Source organism: Natator depressus, chromosome 3, assembly GCF_965152275.1.
Source record: "Natator depressus isolate rNatDep1 chromosome 3, rNatDep2.hap1, whole genome shotgun sequence".
NCBI lineage: Eukaryota > Metazoa > Chordata > Testudines > Cheloniidae > Natator > Natator depressus.
Genome location: NC_134236.1, coordinates 126,089,620 through 126,109,892, shown reverse-complemented (window position 1 = coordinate 126,109,892; position 20,273 = coordinate 126,089,620). Strand labels below are relative to the sequence as shown.

Genomic DNA, 20,273 nt, shown 5'->3' with positions numbered 1-20,273 from the left:
CCTCACCAGTGCGAGTGTAGAGCAGAACAATTACCTCCTGTATCTTACATATGACACTTCTGCATTCCAGAATGACATTTGCCTTTTCACAACAGCATCAAATTGTTGACTTATGTTCAATTTGTGATCCACTTGTAAAGTATTAGAGCTTAAAACAAATGTTTTATGGAATAAAGTATTTGTTTCATTGGTATCCCCTCATGATAAATACCGTCTACCACATTCTGACTCAGATATAGTACGACTTATACCTTCTGCTGTAAACTTGATTTGAAGGCAATAACACTGCTTTTGTAGCATTGCTCCCTGATTGAACACAAGTGCCAGACTGCAGAGCGGTGTACTTTTCAGTCCCTGAAATGGATAAATGGAATATCCAGGCAAACAAACATTGTGGGAAAGAAAAGGACCAGTGGGTAATGTTAATGCATCAAAATGCCAGGAATTTTGGAAACAAGAGGGCCTGATTCTCAAGGCCCTTTCATACCAATCAGGCAGCGTAAATGAGCCTTAAGATGATCTTAAGGCCCCTTTACACAGTGAGAGCAATATAAAGGGGCCTTAGTGTAACTGGAAATTCAGGTCAAAACAGTATCAAATGAAAGTGTGTTTCAATAAAGCTCAGGTTACAGCCAAAAAGGCAATATTACACTTTCCTTAAAAAACGCTAAAGAAGATGGGTGCTGAATTGAGATCTACAAAATGTATTGTTCTGTCATACAGCACTTTACCAAAATAACAGATCTGATCATTGTGATGGATTTCCCACTCTGTCACAAGTTTTGGATGAACTACACGTTGCAAGTGACTCCATTAAATTGATTTTGAGTTCCTGCTGAAAGTAAAGCTATTATCCTCAGAAACTGAAAATCTGGAAAGCCTTTCTTTTCATTCCGAATGGCTAAATTAGCAACTTTGAAATTTCCTCTGGACCCCTTTCCCACCCAGCAAGTTATCGAGGCCCCCTTCATCCATAGGGATTCAACAATCAAAATTAAATACCAGGAAAATAGTATAAATTTAGTTGTTGTTTTCTGACATTTTAGGCAGCTGAATAACATAGCATTAAAGCAATCTTAGGTGGTTGCTTTCTCCCTTGTTAACATGCGCTGTTTTGATATAACGCGTATGCTTCATTGAATATATTTAAACGGCCTGTTTAGTTTAAGTGAAAATAGTGCTCAGTGCCTACTCCTCTTGTATCCTCTGAACAAATCTCACAGCAGCCCACCATTTGGAAATCAGTGGGTTAAAAGAATAAATGTAAGCCTTGAGGCCTAATTCTGTAAAGAGAGCTGCATGGGTCAACCTCTACAACCCAGCAGACTCCCATGGACTTTAATAGGAATACTTAAGAGCATGAGGTTCTGGCTGTGCAGATCCCTTTGCAGAATCCAGGCCTTAATGGAAAAACTGATGGTGAGTAAAAGAAACAAAGGGAGCAAAATGTTGCCCGGTGGTTGTGCGTGTTACATGCTACCGTTATATACGCTATGGAATATTCATCTTTTAATCAAACATCTGTCAATCCACATGAATTTAGATACACTGATTATCTTGGTCTCTTTGTGCTTCCCTTCATCAAAAAAAGTATTTTATAGCACTATAGGTGTACGTGGCATTGGATAGTAGTGGAAATCTGATGAGCAAATATGAGGTGCTGAATACAGAGCACTCACCTTCCCTTTGACTTCAGTGGCATGAGGAGTACTCATCTCTTGTTAAAATTAGGCAATTTTAAGGACACTAGCAATTAAGGCCATTAAGGCAATTAGGCCATTCTAAAACTCGGTAATAGAATACACTCACTGGAGATAGGCTTTCAAACTACGAAGTTCACGACAACAGATTTTTAACTTGTCAGAGCTCTGGAATGTTCAGATCTGGGGACTGGTTTAAGTTCCAGAGTGGTAGCCGTGTTAGTCTGTATCAGCAAAAACAACGAGGAGTCCTTGTGGCACCTTAGAGACTAACAAATTTATTTGGGCATAAGCTAAACAAATTTCCATGTAAATGGCGTGGTATGTTTCTTTGGTGTACATGGCAATCCTTCTCTAACTGAAGTAGTTGGCTTATTGTCTTCATTTGTCTTCAATTCTACAATCTTATTGAAAAATAATAAAAACACTCAAAATGTTTTCATTCATGTTAAGTCATTTAAAGAAATGAGACTGTGGTATTCAAATACACCACTGAAGAGGGAAAAGGTTGATGATAGACTGATACTGATAACAGAATCCCTGTCAGAAGGATGAGTCATTTCTGCCACACAATAGGGAAGTGTTCCTAAGGCAACAGCAGGGGAAATTGTGAAGGGGCAAGGGATGGAACTGCAGGAGCAAAGAATAGAGGCAGAGAAACATCTGTCATGCCCATCCTAGGGAATGTTACCAGCTGGTCACAGAGTAAGGGCCACAACTGGGTCCTTTGAAACCATAGGATTTTTTCCATTCATTTCAGGGAGACCTGGATTTGGCTCTCAAATTTCGACATTGTGTAATGAAGAAGCATTATTACACATTATGAAGTTATCACTTATCTTTGTATACAAAACGTATTCTTCTCTGTTATTTCTTCTAAACACATTTGCTGGTCCTGATACTCTTCTGATGCTGGGTTTATATTAGTGTAACTCGGTTGTTTTCAGTGGAGTTTCCACTTAGCTATACTAGTGTCAGTGAAATCAGAAGCAGACCTGCCATATATGTTTAGTAGGCAATCTGGACTGTGCCTTGAATTTGGATGATGTTTGAAAATTCCTAATAAGAAATCCATGGAACAAGATTTGTAGCTGTCCACGTTTTTGTATTTACTGATTTCTGGCAGCAGCCTGTTCTGTGTTCAGAATACCAGGGGGAACAAATCAAAACTGTAAACACACCTATTGGGTCAGCTTGCCCATGAACATGGCTGACAGCCCTGCATGTAATATGCAAGCAATATTTGTTTTTAATACCTAGTCATGAGCCAATGTTTAAGCAAGCTGTCAAATGCAGTTCTTGATCAGTGCACTTTAGCAAACATAATGTCTTGTGTGCATCGAAAGCAGATGTCATATTTACAAAAGCTTGAGTTGACAAGACATTTTACAAAACTGCTTGTTAGGAAGTACACGTATTGCAAATAAAAGGCTTAGTCCACTGGGGTGCTGAGCACCCACAGCAAGGTACTCAGTGTCCTCAGCTCCCACTAATTTCAGTAGGAACTGAGATGCTCAACACATCTGGAGATGCTCAGCGTCTCACAGGAAATGGCTTCAAAATTGCAATGCAGAATCTTCATCTCCAGGTGTTACTTTCCCCCATGGAAGAATGAAAGATGCTATTAATAAAAACAAATCAACCAATCACATGGCACACTCAGTCAAATCTGAAGGTTGTTTAATTATTACTGAACACCTGCTAATTTCCCTCAAGCCAGTAAACTAAACGTGCTGAAAGGAATAAACAAGAAAGATGTTAAATGAAGTCATAAATCAAAAGTAATGAAAGAATTAGACATGTGCCACCAAACGCCACGGAGTTTTGCTAAATAATCAATAGAATACATAAGAAACATAAGAAAGTTGTTAGTGAACAAAAAGTATCTATGACATTGGTGTGTTTGGTGCCAATACAAATGAGAACCAGGTGTCTCAAAATGGGCACCCAAAGCTTTGAGGTACGCAAAATCAACTGACTCTTTGTGTAAATTTGAGCCTAAACTATGTGCACCAGAGTTTCCCCATCTGTAAACTGGAGTTAATAAAACTTAACTCTCATATGGTGGCTACAAATGTATACGTGTAAGTGCTAGGTAACAGTAATACCATTGCCCCCTGTCAGGAAGCCCTTTGGACTCCTAGTCCTGCCTGGTTTTATTCTGTTCTCGCTCTCTATTCTATTCTATGCTTTCTCTTCTCTCTCTCTCTCTATTCAGGCTCTTAGATCACACTCATTATTGTAGTATCTGAGCACTGGTCTACACTGGGGGTGGGGAAGATCGATCTAAGTTACGCAACTTCAGCTATGTGAATAATGTAGCTGAAGTCAACTTAACTTACCGTGGTGTCTCCACCACGGTGAGTCGACTGCTGCCGCTCCCCCATCGACTCTGCCTGCGGAGTACAGGAGTAGACTAGACGTGATAAATCGATCCCCGCTGTATCGATCACTGACCGCCAGTCTGGCGGGTAGTGAAGACATACCCTTAGTGCCTTCCAGTAGTGCATTAAGCAATGTGCTAACATCTGGCACATGTAGCTGGTTGATGCAGGGTCTATTTCACTTCACTAAAAAGGATAATTGTGACCAGATGCGTAACACAATTAATATTAACAACAAAGAGGAAGGAATACAAGCAAGAATAGGGACAGAACGGGTTAAAGAATATTTAGGTACGTTAGCTATATTCAAGTTGGCAGGGCCTGATGATATTCACCCTAGGGTACTTAAGGAACTAGCTGAGGCAATATCAAAACAATTATTTTGTGAGTTCATGGAGAACGGGTGAGGTCCAACAGGACTGGAGAAGGGCAAACAGAGTACCTATCTTTAAAAAAGGGAACAAAGAGGACCTGGGAAATTATAGAGCAGTCAGCCTAACTTCAATACCTGGAAAGATACTGGAACATATTAAACAATCAGTTTGTAAGCACCTAGAGGATAATAGGGTAATAAGTAATAGCCAGCATGGATTTGTCAAGAACAAATGCCAAGCCAACCTAATTTCCTTGACAAGGTTGTACGGGCCTAGTGGATAAGAGGGAAACTAAAAAGATGATATATCTTTATTTTTAGTAAGGCTTTTGACACAGTCCCACATGACAGTATCATAAGCAAACTAGGGAAATGTGGCTTACATAAAAGTAGCATAAAGTGGGTGCACAACTGGTTGAAAAACCATGCACAACAAGTAGTCATTGATGGTTTGCTGTCACGCTGGGACAACATATCTACTGGGGTCCCACGGGGTTCAGTCCTTGGTCCAGTACTGTTTAGTATTTTCATTAATGACTTGGATAATGATGTGGAGAGTATGCCTATAGCATTTGCAGATGACACCAAGCTGAGAGGCTTGGGAGCATTTTGGACGACAGGATTAAAATTCAAAATGACCTTGACAAATTAGAGAATTGGTCTGAAATCAGCACAATGAAATTCTGTAAAGACAAGTGCGAAGTACTATACATAGGAAAATCAAATGAACGACTACAAAATGGGGAATAACTGACCAGGCTGCAGTAATGTTGAAAAGGAACTGGGGGTTATAGTGGATCACAAATGTAATGAGGCACAACAGTGTGATGCTGCTGTGAAAAAGGCTATTATTCTGGGGTGTATTAACGGGAGTGTTGTATGTAAGACACAGGAAGCAACTGTTGTACTCTACTCCGCATGGGTGAGGCCTCAGCTGGAGTACTGGGCCCAGTTTTGGGTGCCACACTTTAAGAAAGATGTGGACAAAATAGAGAAAGTCCAGATCAGAGCAACAAAAATTATAAAATGTTTAGAAAACCTGACCTATGAAGAAAAGCTGCAAAAAATAGGCCTGTTTATGAGAAAAGAAGATTTGGGGAGGGATCTGATAAGTCTTCAGATATGTTAAGGGCTGTTATAAAATATGGTGATCAATTGTTCTCCATTTCCATTGAAGGTAGGAAAAGAAGTAATGGGCTCAATCTGCATCAAGGGAGATTTAGGTTAGATATTGGGAAAAGCTTTCTAACTATAAGGATAATTAAGTGTTGGAATAGTTTACCAACGGAGGTTGTGGAATCCCCTTCTGTGACACAATTGAGCCAGGATTTATACACAGTTTGCTGGTTGACTGAGGTTCACGCTTCCAGCAATGGTAAAATAGTTTCAAGTGATTCTCGAGTAAAGAGGCTGGGGACTGTTAAAGAAAGTATAGTTTTATTGTTTTCTGTTGTTTGTTTTGGGTAAGGGACATAGAGCAAAGGAAGGTGTAAAGAAGAGTAAGCCATAGAGAAGGCAGGAAGAGCAAAGAAACAGATGCTGAGCTCACCAAGAAGCAGTTAGAAGAGCTGTGTGCAGTGAGCTCTATCAGCGGCTGATCAGAAGAAATAGGAGCCGGGGTCCATGCCACACTCATATACCATGAGGCAAGATGGGGCACTGCTCCAAACTGGGGAAGGGGTCCCTTTTTCTCCTACAGGGCATGCAAGAGATCAAGCAGATGGTTCCACAGATGATCCAGCAGAGGTGGCAGCAGTGGCAAGAGTATTAGAGCTGTGGAGGCTGGAGTGGAAAAGGCTGCTGGTGGAGGAGAGACAGACAGAGTTGAAGGCCAGGTGTCAGAGTAAGGAGACAGTGCTGGAGCAACAGAAGCTTGCTGACCAGGACAAACGCAAGCAGCTCTAGCAGAAGAGGAGTGGCAAGTTATGCCCATGGAACCCAGGAGAAGGACATAATGGGGTGTGCCTGATAGAAGCTAGCAGATGTGGGTATGATGAATCCCACTACCTTGCCTGTAGCCTGAGTCATTATGAACACTAAAGGTTATTCCAGGATTCTGACTGTGGAAATGCGGGGAAGTGTGTGTTCTTGGTGTGTTGTTTTCTGTAATGAGGTAACAGGATTGAGGCCAAGAGCTCAGGTACAAATGTACTATAGCCAGACACAGTGGTCAAGGCAGTAAACCCTCAATGGGGAAACTGAGTCAGTGTTTGGTAGGTCTGGGGCAAAGCTGAAAGGAGCTAGGGTCCAGGATCTGCTAGGAGTGATGGGACCCTGGCACAAATAGGTCAATAGCTGTGGGCCTGTACTCTGCTGAGAGTGGTCAGCCTCTGGGAAAGCTGTGGGCCAGCACTCCGCTGGGAGCAGGGCCAGCTCCGGATGGAATGAGATCCAGTTTCACACCTTGGGTTGACAGAACTCTCTACTGGCCTGGGTGACCCAGATGGGTGTGAAGCAAGTACTGGGGTAGTAGGGATATTAAGAAGGGCAAAAGGTGCCCCTTAGTTTATGGACTCAGGAGAACTTTGAACAGATGCCTGCAGGGGAGTCGGTAGCTAATCTGACTGGTGGTTCACTACTGTGTGTCAGCAACTCTTGTCATGGCTGACATACTCACTACATCTAACACACTGTTGTCATGGTATATGCCCCAAAAGGTGCCATGTGAGATATCACTGGAAAACTTCACACTTCCAGCAATAGTAAAATAGTTTCAAGAGATTCTCGAATAAAGAGGCTGGGAAATGTTAAAGAAAGGCTATAGTTTTATTGTTTTCTGATTGTTTGTTTGTTTGTTTGTTTGTTTGTTTGTTTGTTTGTTTGTTTGTTTTGGGTAAGGGGCATAGAGCAAAGGAAGGTGTAAAGAGAAATAAGCAATAGGGAAGATCATTAATATTCTTACATATGTAGGTTTGGGTCGTGTACAAAGAGTGATGGACATGTGCTAGAAGTATGTTTGGGCTTATGCATTGCTCGCCAAACAGTCTGCTGTAGACAAAAGAATATGTGTTTGTCTGACCAGCCTGGTTGTCAGGTTGAGACAATGAAGGTGCATTTACATAAAATGTAAACAAAGCTATCAATTATCCAGAGAGTGGGGCCAGTAGCTTCTTGTGGGGGTCTGAACTCAAATGATAAGTATCAACTAATTGTATACAATATTACTGTGTTATAAAGTGTATTGAGTAACGTCTTTTGTGAAAGTCAGTGACATGCTGGTGATTAATATCGTTGTGAAATGTACATATTAACGCTATATGAGGAATTATGGATATTCAATGATATTATGCTTTAAATTCTGTGACCAAACACAGGGAAAAACAGGTTTCCCCCAGACTCGAGGGAAGGCAGCATTTTGGAATCAAAACAATGAAAGCCTCATTTACACACAAATTAGCACAAGGATGGGATGTGCACAGGAAGGAAAGAACAGCATGAGATCGTCCTGCCTCTTAAAACAGAGTCAATGAACTCTGAGTGATATAAGGGGAAACAGAGAGCCATTTTGGCATCTGTCACCTAGAAAGACAAGGGAATCCGGCACTTTGTATGTTTGTGGACAGTCCTGACTGAGAGAAAGTCAGCCATGGCTGGAAAAAAGAAAAATCAGTAAGAAATCTACCTTGAACAAAGAGAGTAGCTGATAAGTTAGGTCTGTATGCATTAGAAAGCATATTTTTACTTTTATTTGCTTGTAACCATTTTTGTTCTTTGCACATGAATTCACTTAAAACCCATTTCTTTTTGTTAATAAACTTTTCTCTTTTAAACTAAATCAACCGAGTGCTGTGTTTGAATTGAAGTGATTGTTAGCTCCAGTTAAAGTAATAAGCTGTACTTTTGTCTCTTCAAAGGAACGACAAACCTTATTACTTCTCTGAGTGTTCCAGGTGAGGGCTGGACACTCCATGGCAGGGGAAAATTCAGGACTGGGAGTGTGTTGGGTTCACTCTACAAGTAGTAACTAAGGCTGGTGGAGACCAGTGTCTGGCTGTTGTGTTGTAAGCAGGCTGCTAGGGTCAGAGTGCTGATCAGGGCTGCACAGCACAGACACTCAGGGTTTCTGGACTGTGAGCCACAGCTGCTGAGCATTGAAGGCACCCAGGGTTACAGGGAAGGCAGTGACACAACCTCTCATTCATCTGGGTTGAACCCCAAAGTATTACACCATCATTAGCAGTTTTTAAGAACAGGTTAGAGAAAACACCTGTCAGGGATGGTCTAGACCAGCAGTTTTCAAACTTTTTGAGCTGAAAGCCTCCCTTTGAGTTACAATTTTTGGTGGCACCTCCCCAGTCCAGACAAAAATAGAGAGGAAAGGAGAGTCAAGGGGTGGAAGTGGCACTCCCTCCCTGAACCCCGCTGCGTAGGGTTGCCCCAAGCCACCTGCCATCACTGCCCCTGCCAAACATTCCTCTGTGCCCTTCTGGGGGACATGCCCCACAGTTTGAAAACCTCTGGTCCAGGCATACTTGGTCCTACCTCAGTGTGGGAGGATGGATTAGATGACCTCTTGAGATCTCTTCCAGCTCTACATTTCAATTATTTGATTTTCTTATCTAATATGAAGCATGAGAGACTGGCCATACAGACCTGACACAAGCATACAATCAAAACTCACGTGTTCAAGGGTTTTTCTTTCCTGGGTGTGATGTTTGCATTAACAAAATGTCCTTGTATATTTTTGTGATGGTTTAAACAATTTCTGACATTTCTAATTTTTTTCAAGGAGAAGGGAGGGATATGTTTGTGATGGTTTTAAAGAATACAGCATGTTCCTCTGGCTTGACTTTATTTTGACTCTTTCTTCTTGTTGTCTTGGCAGGTGCTGGCCTTGATGGAGTTGAAGAAATTAAACGGCACCTGTTCTTTGTTACTATAGACTGGAATGTAAGTAGAGCAATATTGTTGCTAATTGTAGTCTGGGATTAGGTAGATTTAGCAAAGGCCAGCTGGAAATTGAGTCTATCATGTAAAAACAAAACAAAACAAAAAAAGCTTACTGGAGTGAGATCTACCATAGAGGGCCCAGGAATTAAAGCCTTTTGATTCGCATCCACATTCTTGCTTTTACACGAAAGAAAATAAAGGTCCATTTAGCATCTGCAGCTTTTTCAAACTTTTTGTTTCTGTTTTATCTAATCAGCTGGCTCATTATGATGTAATTTGAATCACTTTCCAGAGGTTCAAAGAATAATTACCACATTACACTCTGAAGAACTTAATGTACTGATCCCAGGGGTTGGATTAGAATGTAATGGAGCAGCTCTAAATGAAGGAGTTCCTGTGACATTTCATACTAATTCAAAACAAAGCTTAAGGCTTTGGTTGGAAAAAGACACAGCAGGAGAAAGCTATCTGTTCCTTTGGATTCTTCCATTGTTGTGCTCTTACATTTTAATAAATATAACAGTTGAGATTAGAAGTGTTTGACATGATGCATGGAATTGTAACCAATCATTTGCCTTTTTGCAGTCCATTTCATCCCATAATGAAATTAACAGCAGAGCTCAGCTAAGCATTTGATTCAGACCTCACAGAGATTCAAAATAAGCCTCGGCACAAGTTTCAACTTATGAACCAGCATTAGTGTTAATACAGATTTTGTCCAGATTTACAAAGTTTGAGTTAAAGCTGGATACACAAACTCTTTTTTGCTCTCTCTGAGTATCTGCCAGCATTCTGAGGCTTCTGCCTGGTAGAGCCTTTAAAACTCTTTAATCTGATTTTATCTGATGTAATTGGTTCCACAGAAATACCATAAATCACCCTAATATTAGAATTGTATTCAGTGGGGTATATCACATGGATCAAGTCACATGGCCACTACTCCCACTTCTGGTTTTAGTGAACCTGTGTGAACGCAGCTAAACCAATCAAACCCATCCCTTGGGTGTGGCTTCACAAAAGAGCTAATACCTGGGGGAAACTGTGCTCATTTGAACCCAATTCATTTTCAGACTACAGCCACTGAGCGCCCATGAAAGATCGTTTTAATATTGTAAAAATTCACACACCTGCTTTGAAGTGAACTTTGAAGAGCTGGCTCGGCTCTTGCTAGTACCTCAGGAGCCAATAAAATGAAAGAAAAGTAGAGGTTTAGGTTTTCATCTGCTGCCCAGCTGCCTTGCATCCCATTTTCTTAAGTACTAATTTCATGGATTCTCTTTTCCTTTGCACTACATAAGATTTTATATAGCACTTTCCATTTCAAAGTATTTTTCGAACATTAAGGATTAGGTTGTGTCTGGCCTTGCGAGAGAGAGAGTTCACAAAAGGCCATTCCTTACTGCATCCAGGTTTCTGCTTTTACACGAAAAAACAAAATCAGTATGATCTGAGGCAACATGAGCCTTGAGATGAAACTGGGCCTTTATGTTTTATTATAATGATACAGCCAGCTGTTAACAAGCCCTTCATGGATGAAAACAGAGAGGGGTTGGAGAACAGGAATGGATCTAGCCCAGATGTTTCGTACTGGTGGCTATTTTGTTGCAGAAAAAGTCCCTGATATGTTCATTTTGTTCTGCAACCAAATATATGGTATGCTTTGCTTCAGCTTGCGGGCAGTCAGCAAATGTCAACAATGATAAGCCAAGACTTCAATACTGATAGATTTTACTGCTAGAATATTTGAAGTCCTCAGTGGGAAGGGACAAGGTGTCTCAGAAATTGCCTATCCCCTTTAACCCACTATGGCAGCTGTGATTGACAGGGGCACTGCAGCTGACAGTCCAGAAATATTCAGGGATCATAGGGAAAGCATTTTCCGTCAAAAGTCCTCAGGATAAAATCGTCAAAGACCAGAATGAATCTGAGTCTTCTGAGGCTTAGCACAAGGCTGATTTTTTGAAGCAGGCTTTTTCCCAGTACTGGAGTAGCATGGTGACCAGGCAAGCAACCACCACACTTAATCGCATTTGAAAAAGAGGCTCAAAATAGAAAGGAGAACTTTATAGATTCTTGTCTCAGGTATGGTGCCCAGATATCACGGTGATGGGTGCTTTAGAAATGCAAATAGACAAATTACTAGTTTAGATCTTCATTTCACAACACTGTCTCTTGAAGTCATTCACTTGGCTTTTGTTAGCAGTGGTTATTTCCTCAAGGACTGGAACAAATTTCTTCACACATTGGGGTAGTTGTGGCATGGTATACTGGTGTAAACCACCCCAATTCCATGTGAGGAAGCATCACATACTAACTTGTTGGGCAAGAATGGGTTAAAGTGTGTAAGCACACTGTCTGAGGTGACCTATTGTTTTGTTTCTAGAAAAGCTTTTTGACACTCACATGACAAAACCCGCTTTTGACCAGACTGCAGTAAACAATTCAGCAGATGCAGTAGAGTTGCTATGTTTGGTACAAATCGGCTATAGTCGTTGATAAATCCCAGAAATGATCTAAACTGTGACACATCCTTTGGCGGGGGAGCTTCCAGGACTGTTCCTTCTCTTGAGATTTATGTAGGGCTTGTACATCAATAATATGCCCACAATAACCTATCATGTCCTTGAAAAATTAACGTATTATGCAATTAGCTCATACCCTGTATTCTTCCAGATGTTTTAAGACCCCTTTCAGGGTTTCCAGATGTTCTTCATCACTTCCACCAGTCACAATAATGTCATCCAGAGAACACTGTGTACTCAGAATACCTTGCAAAACTTGGTCCATTGCCATATAGCAGGAGCTGAAGCAATTCCAAACACTAGTCTATTGAACTGGTACAAGCCCGTTTGTGTGTCGATTGTGAGGTTTGCCTTAGACTCTCCCTCAACTTCCATCCATAGGTAGGCCTGTGACAAACCAATTTTGCTGAATGGTTGTCCCCCTGCCAGTGGTGCAAAAATATCTTCAATTCAAGGCAGGGGGCATTTTTCAACTGTCAGTCCAGGGTTCATGGTGACCTTAAGAGCTCTACACACCCTTACTGCACCACACTTTTTTACAATTGGAACAATAGCAGTTTGCCACTCAATCCCAGACAGTATTGAAAGTATGCCCTCTCTTTCCAGATGTTCCAGTTCAGCATCTAACTTTGAGTAGATACCGTAAGGGACAGATCGAGCTCTGTGAAACTTGGGCTGTGCCTTCTCATCTTGGATTGTTTTAGCCTTCATGGGTTTTCAAGTTCCTGGGCCCTCCTTGACTTCTTCCAATACCTGACTTAGTATCCCTCCAGCTGTTGTTCAACTGTTTTAGTGGAGTCTGCTGAGAGTGACTGCAGCATCTTTATAGATACCTAATCCAGTGTAATTTCTAAATTATATATAAGTCTAATAAACACTACTTATTGTTATACTCCACATTCACTTGCATCACTCCAATTGGCACTGTTTTTTCTCCCCTATAAGTTTTTAGTAACATCAGTGTCTCCTTCAGTTTGGTATTTTTAAACATTTTCTCATATTCTGAACGTGAGATAATAGAAACTGCAGAGCCTGTGTCCAATTCCATATTAAGCATTTTTCCCACCACCCTGGGTACCAACCAGATTATGGACTGGTCATTTTTGCGCACACTATCAATGTGCAGGCTGGCTACTCCATTCTCACAGTCTGTCACTACTGCCTCTGTCCACATAGTGTACATTGATATTCATTTTTCTGTACTGATCTGGTCTCTTTCTTATTTTTCTTAGTGCAAGAAACTGCTTGGATATGACCCTTTTTATTACAGCTTCTGCAATATGGATCTTTAAATCAGCAATCAGAAGGAGCGTGGAAACCTTTTCCACACCAATAACATGTCTGTCTGCTGTGCGGACTGGCTCTGTGTCTGGAGTAAGGCCCTCAGCGGCATCTGTTCAGTACTCCTCATAGCCTAACAAGCCACCCAGGTTGCCTGATGGACCACCTTGCCTGAGGAAGCCAGCCAGGTGGTTCTTAAACCTTACAGCAGCAGTAGCTTGCTGGCTGCTCAACTCACATGCCTACAGACTATCTGCCTTCCTGTGCTCATCTCTAAGTCCTGCTCCTGATCTGCTCCTCCACAGCCCCAGCCCAGACATGGTCCTTCACCCAGCTTCAACCCTTGGCTCTGGCATTCAGACTCTGACCACTAGCATGACACTTGCTCTGACCACTAGACCTGGCTGCCTAGGACCCGGTCCACAGACACTCTTGCCGTGGGTTACAGATAGTTTAAGCATTCGTATTTTTGTTTTAGTGCCAGTATGGAATTCTATTGCATCCCTTTCTTCAATTTCCATTGCTACTCCAATTTCTACTGTGCATTTAAAGGTATGAGCTTCTTCTGTGTGCTTTCAGAACTCCATGTACAAGTCTGTCCCTTATGGCCTTGCCAAGCCCATTCTTAAAAGCAGTGTTCTGATAATCTTTTTAACGCTGTCGCAAAGAAGGAAATAGATTCACCTTCAGACCAATTCCTCTTATGAAACCTGAACCTTTCTGCTGTAAGCAGGGGCTTGGGTGACAATCTTGAACAATTTGCACTATCTTTTTAAAGGTTTTGCAGGCTGGCTTCTCTGGGACGATCAGACTACATAATAAACTGTAGGTTTTTCCTCCGATCACACTCAGTAATGCTGCTGCATGTTTTGCTTGGGGATTCTCATTTACTTCAAAATACTCCTCCAGCCTCTCTAGATATGTGGGCCAGTCCTCCACAGCATCGTCAAAGGCCTCCATTTTTCCAATACCGCTTGCCATTTCACCTCGCTGCTGTTACTTTAGCTGCTGTTCGCTCTTAGGGACTGCAAGCAAGGTCACAGATTGTCTTGCTACTTGAATGCATAGAAGGTTCTTGACATCCCACACTCGTTGCCCATTGTTGTGTATTGTGGATGCAGCACAAATCCCTGATTATAAACCGAGACACATCCATATAGGTGGAGCCAGGATGGCTGACTGACTCTGTACTGCAAAGAGGTAGAAGAAAAACATAGTAACCACTATATAACAGCAAATTCAACATAAGCAACTGCTTAAGAAACTATAACTGCAGATTCACATGAAGAGATTCAACTCTCCATTCAATACATTCAAATACATCACAAGCACCTTGGCAACTGTGCTAGGCAGAGTGAGGTCAGCTGCTTTCCTGTTACTGTCTAAGGAGAGCTGAAGCACCAGGAGCCCGTCCTCATAGCATGAGCAGTACGGGACAGCTGAATGCATTAGGAAGGCCAAGAGGAAGAGTGTTCTCTGTATCTGTCTTCAGCCCAGGGGCGGAAAGAGGAGGGTAGGCTGGGCTGTGCACATTTTGATATTTGCCAAGCTCCGCATCGGAACCCACACTGCAATTTGGTGAATTCGCCCATTCCTCGTTCTTAGGCTGAGTGCATTTGATGCCATATTTCAGCCTACGCTGCATTTTCATGGCTGAGTTACATACCCTTCTGAAGACAGACCCTTAACCACAGTTGGGCAAGTGGGAACCAGTACAATAATATGAGAACTGAGCTATGAAGGCTTGATTCTCCACTGAACCCAAGTTCTGCTGAGACGCAGTGGAGAAGCGGGGGGCTCTTAGGGAGCTGGTCACAGCTCCTTGATTCTCAGCTGCTTTTCCCCAGTGTGAAGTGAAGCTGCAGAGAAGTGAAGCTTTAACATATCCCACTGATGTAAGTCCCTCAGGGACCTTGTGCCAGTGGAGAATCAGGTGTAATGGCACCTAGATCTGCCATGCCTCCTCACCCGGACACCCACCCTCCCTCCACTTATGGCAAAAGGGAGGGCTCTGGTGTGGAGGCAGCAGAGCAGCCTTCACCAGCTTTATGCCAAAAGAGATTCCCCCTATACAAGGGCAATGCTCTAGTGCAAATCTCCAGCCACTTTAGGTGCACTCTGCATTGTGTAAACAACACAAAGTGAACTTGACAGACTGAAAAATCTGGTCCATAGTGTTTATCCCAAAGCCAAAATTGTAGCCCTGGCCAATCTTTGTAAAAGCCTCCATACTACTGTTCCTGTCACTGCAATAACAGGGTCCTAAATCTGCACTTTCCAGGGTGACACAGACAAAGGCGTTTCTTCTGCAAATCTCTGTCTCAGTGCTACAAGACATTCATCAGGCTACTGCAGCACAAATTCGGTAGATTCTCCTTTAAATAAATTGACATTCCTTCAGAGTAAAGGTCTGGGCTGAAATTTTAAAGGAGCTTGAGGGGGTTAGGTGCCCAACTCTCACAGCAATTCATGTGCCTACAATCTCTACAACGTTTAAGGCCCATTCATTCCCCAAGACAAATGGACACCACTCCCATTGACTTCAGCTGATTTAAAAGCAGCAGTGAGTCCGAGGGCAGAATTTGGGTCCCAAATGCTTTTTCTTATTATTTTCTCCTTCCAGATTGTGCTTATAGAAGCTTTGGCTTTTCACTGGGTCTATGAAATCCCTTTGTACAGCTCTCAGTCAGAAAAGATGGGCATGAATGGCTGTTTTTTCATCAGATGATCTAGAAAAAAAGTCTTGAGTTAGGACTCTATTCATCACGGGTGGGATTTATATATAAAGTAGGAGTGAATTTCTCTCCTTTCATCAGATCTGGCTGATAGGATGGGAGTTCTTTTTCTTCCCCACTCCCTCTGTTTCCTTTACCAGAACACACATTCATTAATTATAGACGTTATCAGCAGCAAAAACTGATCCAGGGATGTGAATTCTGGTGTCCTTTCTGTCATTTGCCATTAGTCTTATTAAGGGCTGACATTTTAAAAGATATCTTAGCCTTTTGTCTGTTTATTGGATTTTTCTGTGACAGGTATATGTATCAAGGAAGTTTATTCCTGTCCTGTAAGTGCGTCACTGCAGAGAGCAGCATCTTTCTATTTCTGGAAGGTGTCTAAGGAATAACTCAATTCTTCATCAAAGACACTCAGCTCAGTGCAGGAAATTACTAAATAGTTCTTAATTAAATTAAATCATTTTCTTTTTCTTGATATCTGCCAGACGCATGCATAGGGCATTTACATCTGTCTCTCTTTCATGTATCCATTTAAAAATGAATTGTGATAAATAAAGTGTTCATGAATAATGAGGGACAGAAATGAGTCCCAAACACTTTATTGCCAGAGAAAGAAATGTCCAGTGACCACCCAAGTTTGCAACAGGGACTGAGGGCAAAGATATTAACAAAGCATAATAGCAACACATATTAAGTAGAACTGGTAGTAAAATCAGAATTTCCAGCCTGTGGGAAATCAAATGAAAATAACGGGACAAAAAATTGAACTATCAAAATTTTTGGCAGAATGGAAAGTTCAGAAAAATTTGAATTCAAAACATTTTGATTCTACATTTCCATTAGAAACTAAAACTAAATGATTTGACATCTCCAAATCAAAATGTTTCATTTCAACTTGGTTCAGCCTTAACCTGAGCTGCCATGGTGACGCATGGGAGCTGAATTTATGTGTCTCGTACCTCCATTTCCTGATGTGGGCCAGACTCCCTGGTCATACTACATCACCCATGATGCACAATGGTCACATGAGTTCCATGAGGCATGGTGTTGGTTCAACCAGAGGGGAGACCGTGGTGTGGCATAGAGGTGTAGTTTAGCCATGTAACCCACCCCATAGTGAAGAATGGGGGTATGAGGCATGCAGACTACAAATCCCATGAGGTGCTGTGGCAGCTGACGCATACCCGAAGTAAAGTCATACTGACCGAAAACAACCTGAAATGAAATATTTAGTTTAGATTTTCCTGATGGAAAATTGGCACATTATTTTCAAAATAATTCCCGCTGAAAATTTTGATTTTGCAGAAACTGCATTTTCTATCAAAAAAATATTTTGACAGAAAATTCCTGACCAGCTCTAATATTGAGCTCTGTACAAAAAGCATCTCTGTATAGCAGATATGTTCGAATGCAATAAGCCATCAATTACAGAATGTATTTTTCACCAGTCAAACTAAGCAAAATCTTGACAGGCTTCCCAGCCTAGTGTCAAAAATATGAAATAGCTAATTGCAAAAAAACGTCAGGGTTAATTCTCCAAACAAACTGGAGCTCTAGAAGCCAAGAGTCCTCGAACTGTCAGAGGTCTCTGTGTGCATTTTGGTGAATTAGATATGAATTAATCTGACTATAATAATTGTCAGAGCCTCAAAAGGTTTGGGGATTTGATAAACATATAGAAGCTTGGATGCTTATCCAAACCTGTATGCGTGAGTTAGGGGGACCAGACAGCAAGTGCGAAAAATCAGGACGGGGGTGGAAGGTAATAGGAGCCTATATAAGAAAAAGACCCCAAAATCGGGATTGTCCCTATAAAATCGGGACATCTGGTCACCCTAGCCTGAGTATATCACTCTTTCTTCTTTGAGTGCTGGTCTCTGTGTGTATTCCACTGTGAGGATGCATGAGCTCCATGCACCTGAGACCAGGGAATTCTTGAAAGTCTCTTATTCCATGCCAGCACCCCTGCCCTCCTCATGCTCCGCACCAAGAGCATAAGGGGCAGGGCAGACTAACCACCTCTCAAGTTCCTTCTTGCTGCTGCATGGTCTGAGTTGGAATCCTCCAGTGTCCAGAGCTGATCGTTGTCTTTTCCTGTAAATATTCAAATTATGTTGTTATCAGGGATTTTTAATTGCTAGTTAGTGTTTTATAGCTCCCCAGTTACCTAGTGTTAGAATCCCCACCCTGGAAACTCTCCTAGTCACCTGGCGGGGGGTACTTAGATTTTGCCCAGGATATTGGACTTCAAAAACTCTCCTGCCCCCACTCCTGTTCAGTCAGCAACAACCACCAGGGTTCCCTCTGCTGCCTCAGAGATGCTCACAGCTCTACTAAGTGCAGTACCTGCCACTCTTTTCCCAGCCAAATGTGGCAAGCATGGGAATTTCAGCTTTGGAAGTACTTTATACATTGGCCAGAATCAGCAAGAAGCACGCTCTCTAGTACTATGTCTGACTCCAAAGTGGAGACAGGAGAGGGAAGGACCCTTTGGTTGGGCCCCCTTATGAGAGTAAGGGGCACTCTCATAGATGTAAAAGCAGATCCACTTCTAGACTCTCAAAGAGGAGAGATCCCTCCCCAACCTTTCCAAGTCAGGTGAACCTTCACACTCAGTTCATAACATCTGAGGCCCTCCTAAAACTTAATGGCATCTTCAAAAGACGCATAGGAGCAAGATTTCTTCTGTATTGGCATCTGCATCAACTTGAACACTGACTGTGGTAGCACCTAAAATGAAGCACTGGGACAAGAAGGACAAGGAACCACCAGTACTGTCAAAAACTGCACCGACAGAGACTCAATCACCGGTGGTACCATCATGGCCACATAAGGAACCACCATGTATACCTACTAAGGTGGCACAGAGTGACAAGACACAGCCTCCAAAGGTGCAGGTGACTTATACCACTCTGGACTATATCTTTGACCTCCCAGATCTACAATTTCCCTTGTTATTGGGACTGATTCTCACCACAGAGATACAAATGCCTGTTGGAATCCAGGACTCTGGGAGAAATCTATCCCCCACCCAGTTCACTAGCCATGGTTTCCTATCCACAGATCTGTTGGCACCGCCACTTGACTCGGATCCAACCTTTGCATCTTTGGGAGAGTTGGATGTGCCAATGGAATCAGCTTCATTTACACTCAGGGAATTCATCCCAGACAGGGGATTGAGAATCTCCTGGAGCCAACCTCAGATGCACAGACCAGAACTACTTCCTCGGGACCAGTGATATCTAATGCCTGGCGGACCACCACTTTCAACCTCTTTACTGGCCTTATTAGGGCCCTTGGGACCCTGATACATATTACGCAGAATCCGTCTGTTCAGACAAGGAATCTTACTACCCCTCTGTCCTCCAAAGGGAGCAGTCTGAACCCCCTGAGCCCACAGAAGAAGGGGAAGATGAGCCAGAGCCACCAATACTGCCACTTCCAACGGGGGTATCATCCTCATCACCTGAAGAGGAAGTCACTCTGTCTCCCCTGGACAGTCATAGACAGTTTCAGGAGCTGTTACAGAGAATGGTGGAAGAGCCCAGATCTCCTTAGAAGAGGTTGAAAATCCTCAGCATAAACTCCAGGATATCTTCCCACTCCTGGGCTCCAGTCAGGTTGCACTGCAGTAAATTAAGTCATACCAGAACTGGCAAAGGCTCTATAGCACATGCCAGCTACCTGTGCCCCTGCCCTCAAGAGGGCAAAGAAGCAGCCCTTTGTCCCAGCTAAGGGACATCCTGCCCCAATCTCCTTGGTGGTCCAGGCAGCCACTGAAAGATCCGGACAATACCACCGGAGGGCCATATCTGCAGATAAGGACACTTGCATTTCAATCTTATGGAGAGGAAGGTGCTTATGTACACCATACTGGCATTTCAAATCTCAAACTCTCCGGCCTTTCACACCAAATGCAATTTCCTGAATGACTCCAAGTTTCTGGACTCTTGGGACAAGTTGCCTCAGGAGGATAAGGCTCAGTGTCAAGCCCTTATTGACAAGGGCAAACTAGTGGCAGAACCTCTTCATAAGATGCAACTGATGTGGCTGGTACAGCATCAAGATCCATGGCAACTGCCACTGCGATGTGATGGGAATCATGGCTACACTCTTTGGGGTTCCCAGGGAGATCCAAAAAACTGTTATGGACTTACCCTTTGATGAGACTAATCTTTTTAATGAGAAGATGATCGAGTCTTTGCACTTGTTGAAAGACACTAGGTCAACCCTCCACTCCTTGGGTATGTATCCACCTGGCCCAAAGGGAAAATATCATAACCAACTCTACAAAAGGAATCCCTTACCACAGAGATTTTTGACATGATGCTAGAGAACTGAGAACCAATATCAATGCCATCTCCACTCAATTTTGAGATCCATTT

At 42.5% G+C, this 20,273-nt stretch overlaps 1 protein-coding gene across 6 annotated transcripts in view; it reads left to right on the top strand.

Moving 5' to 3' along the window:
• Window positions 1–20,273, top strand: part of RPS6KA2 (ribosomal protein S6 kinase A2) — a 484,946-nt gene that overhangs the window by 399,461 nt on the left and 65,212 nt on the right. For all 6 annotated transcript variants that reach the window (XM_074948755.1, XM_074948754.1, XM_074948757.1 and 3 more), the window contains one exon: window positions 9,283–9,347. In XM_074948755.1, the coding sequence (XP_074804856.1) occupies window positions 9,283–9,347 (65 nt within the window). The remainder of the gene's footprint in view (window positions 1–9,282; window positions 9,348–20,273) is intronic.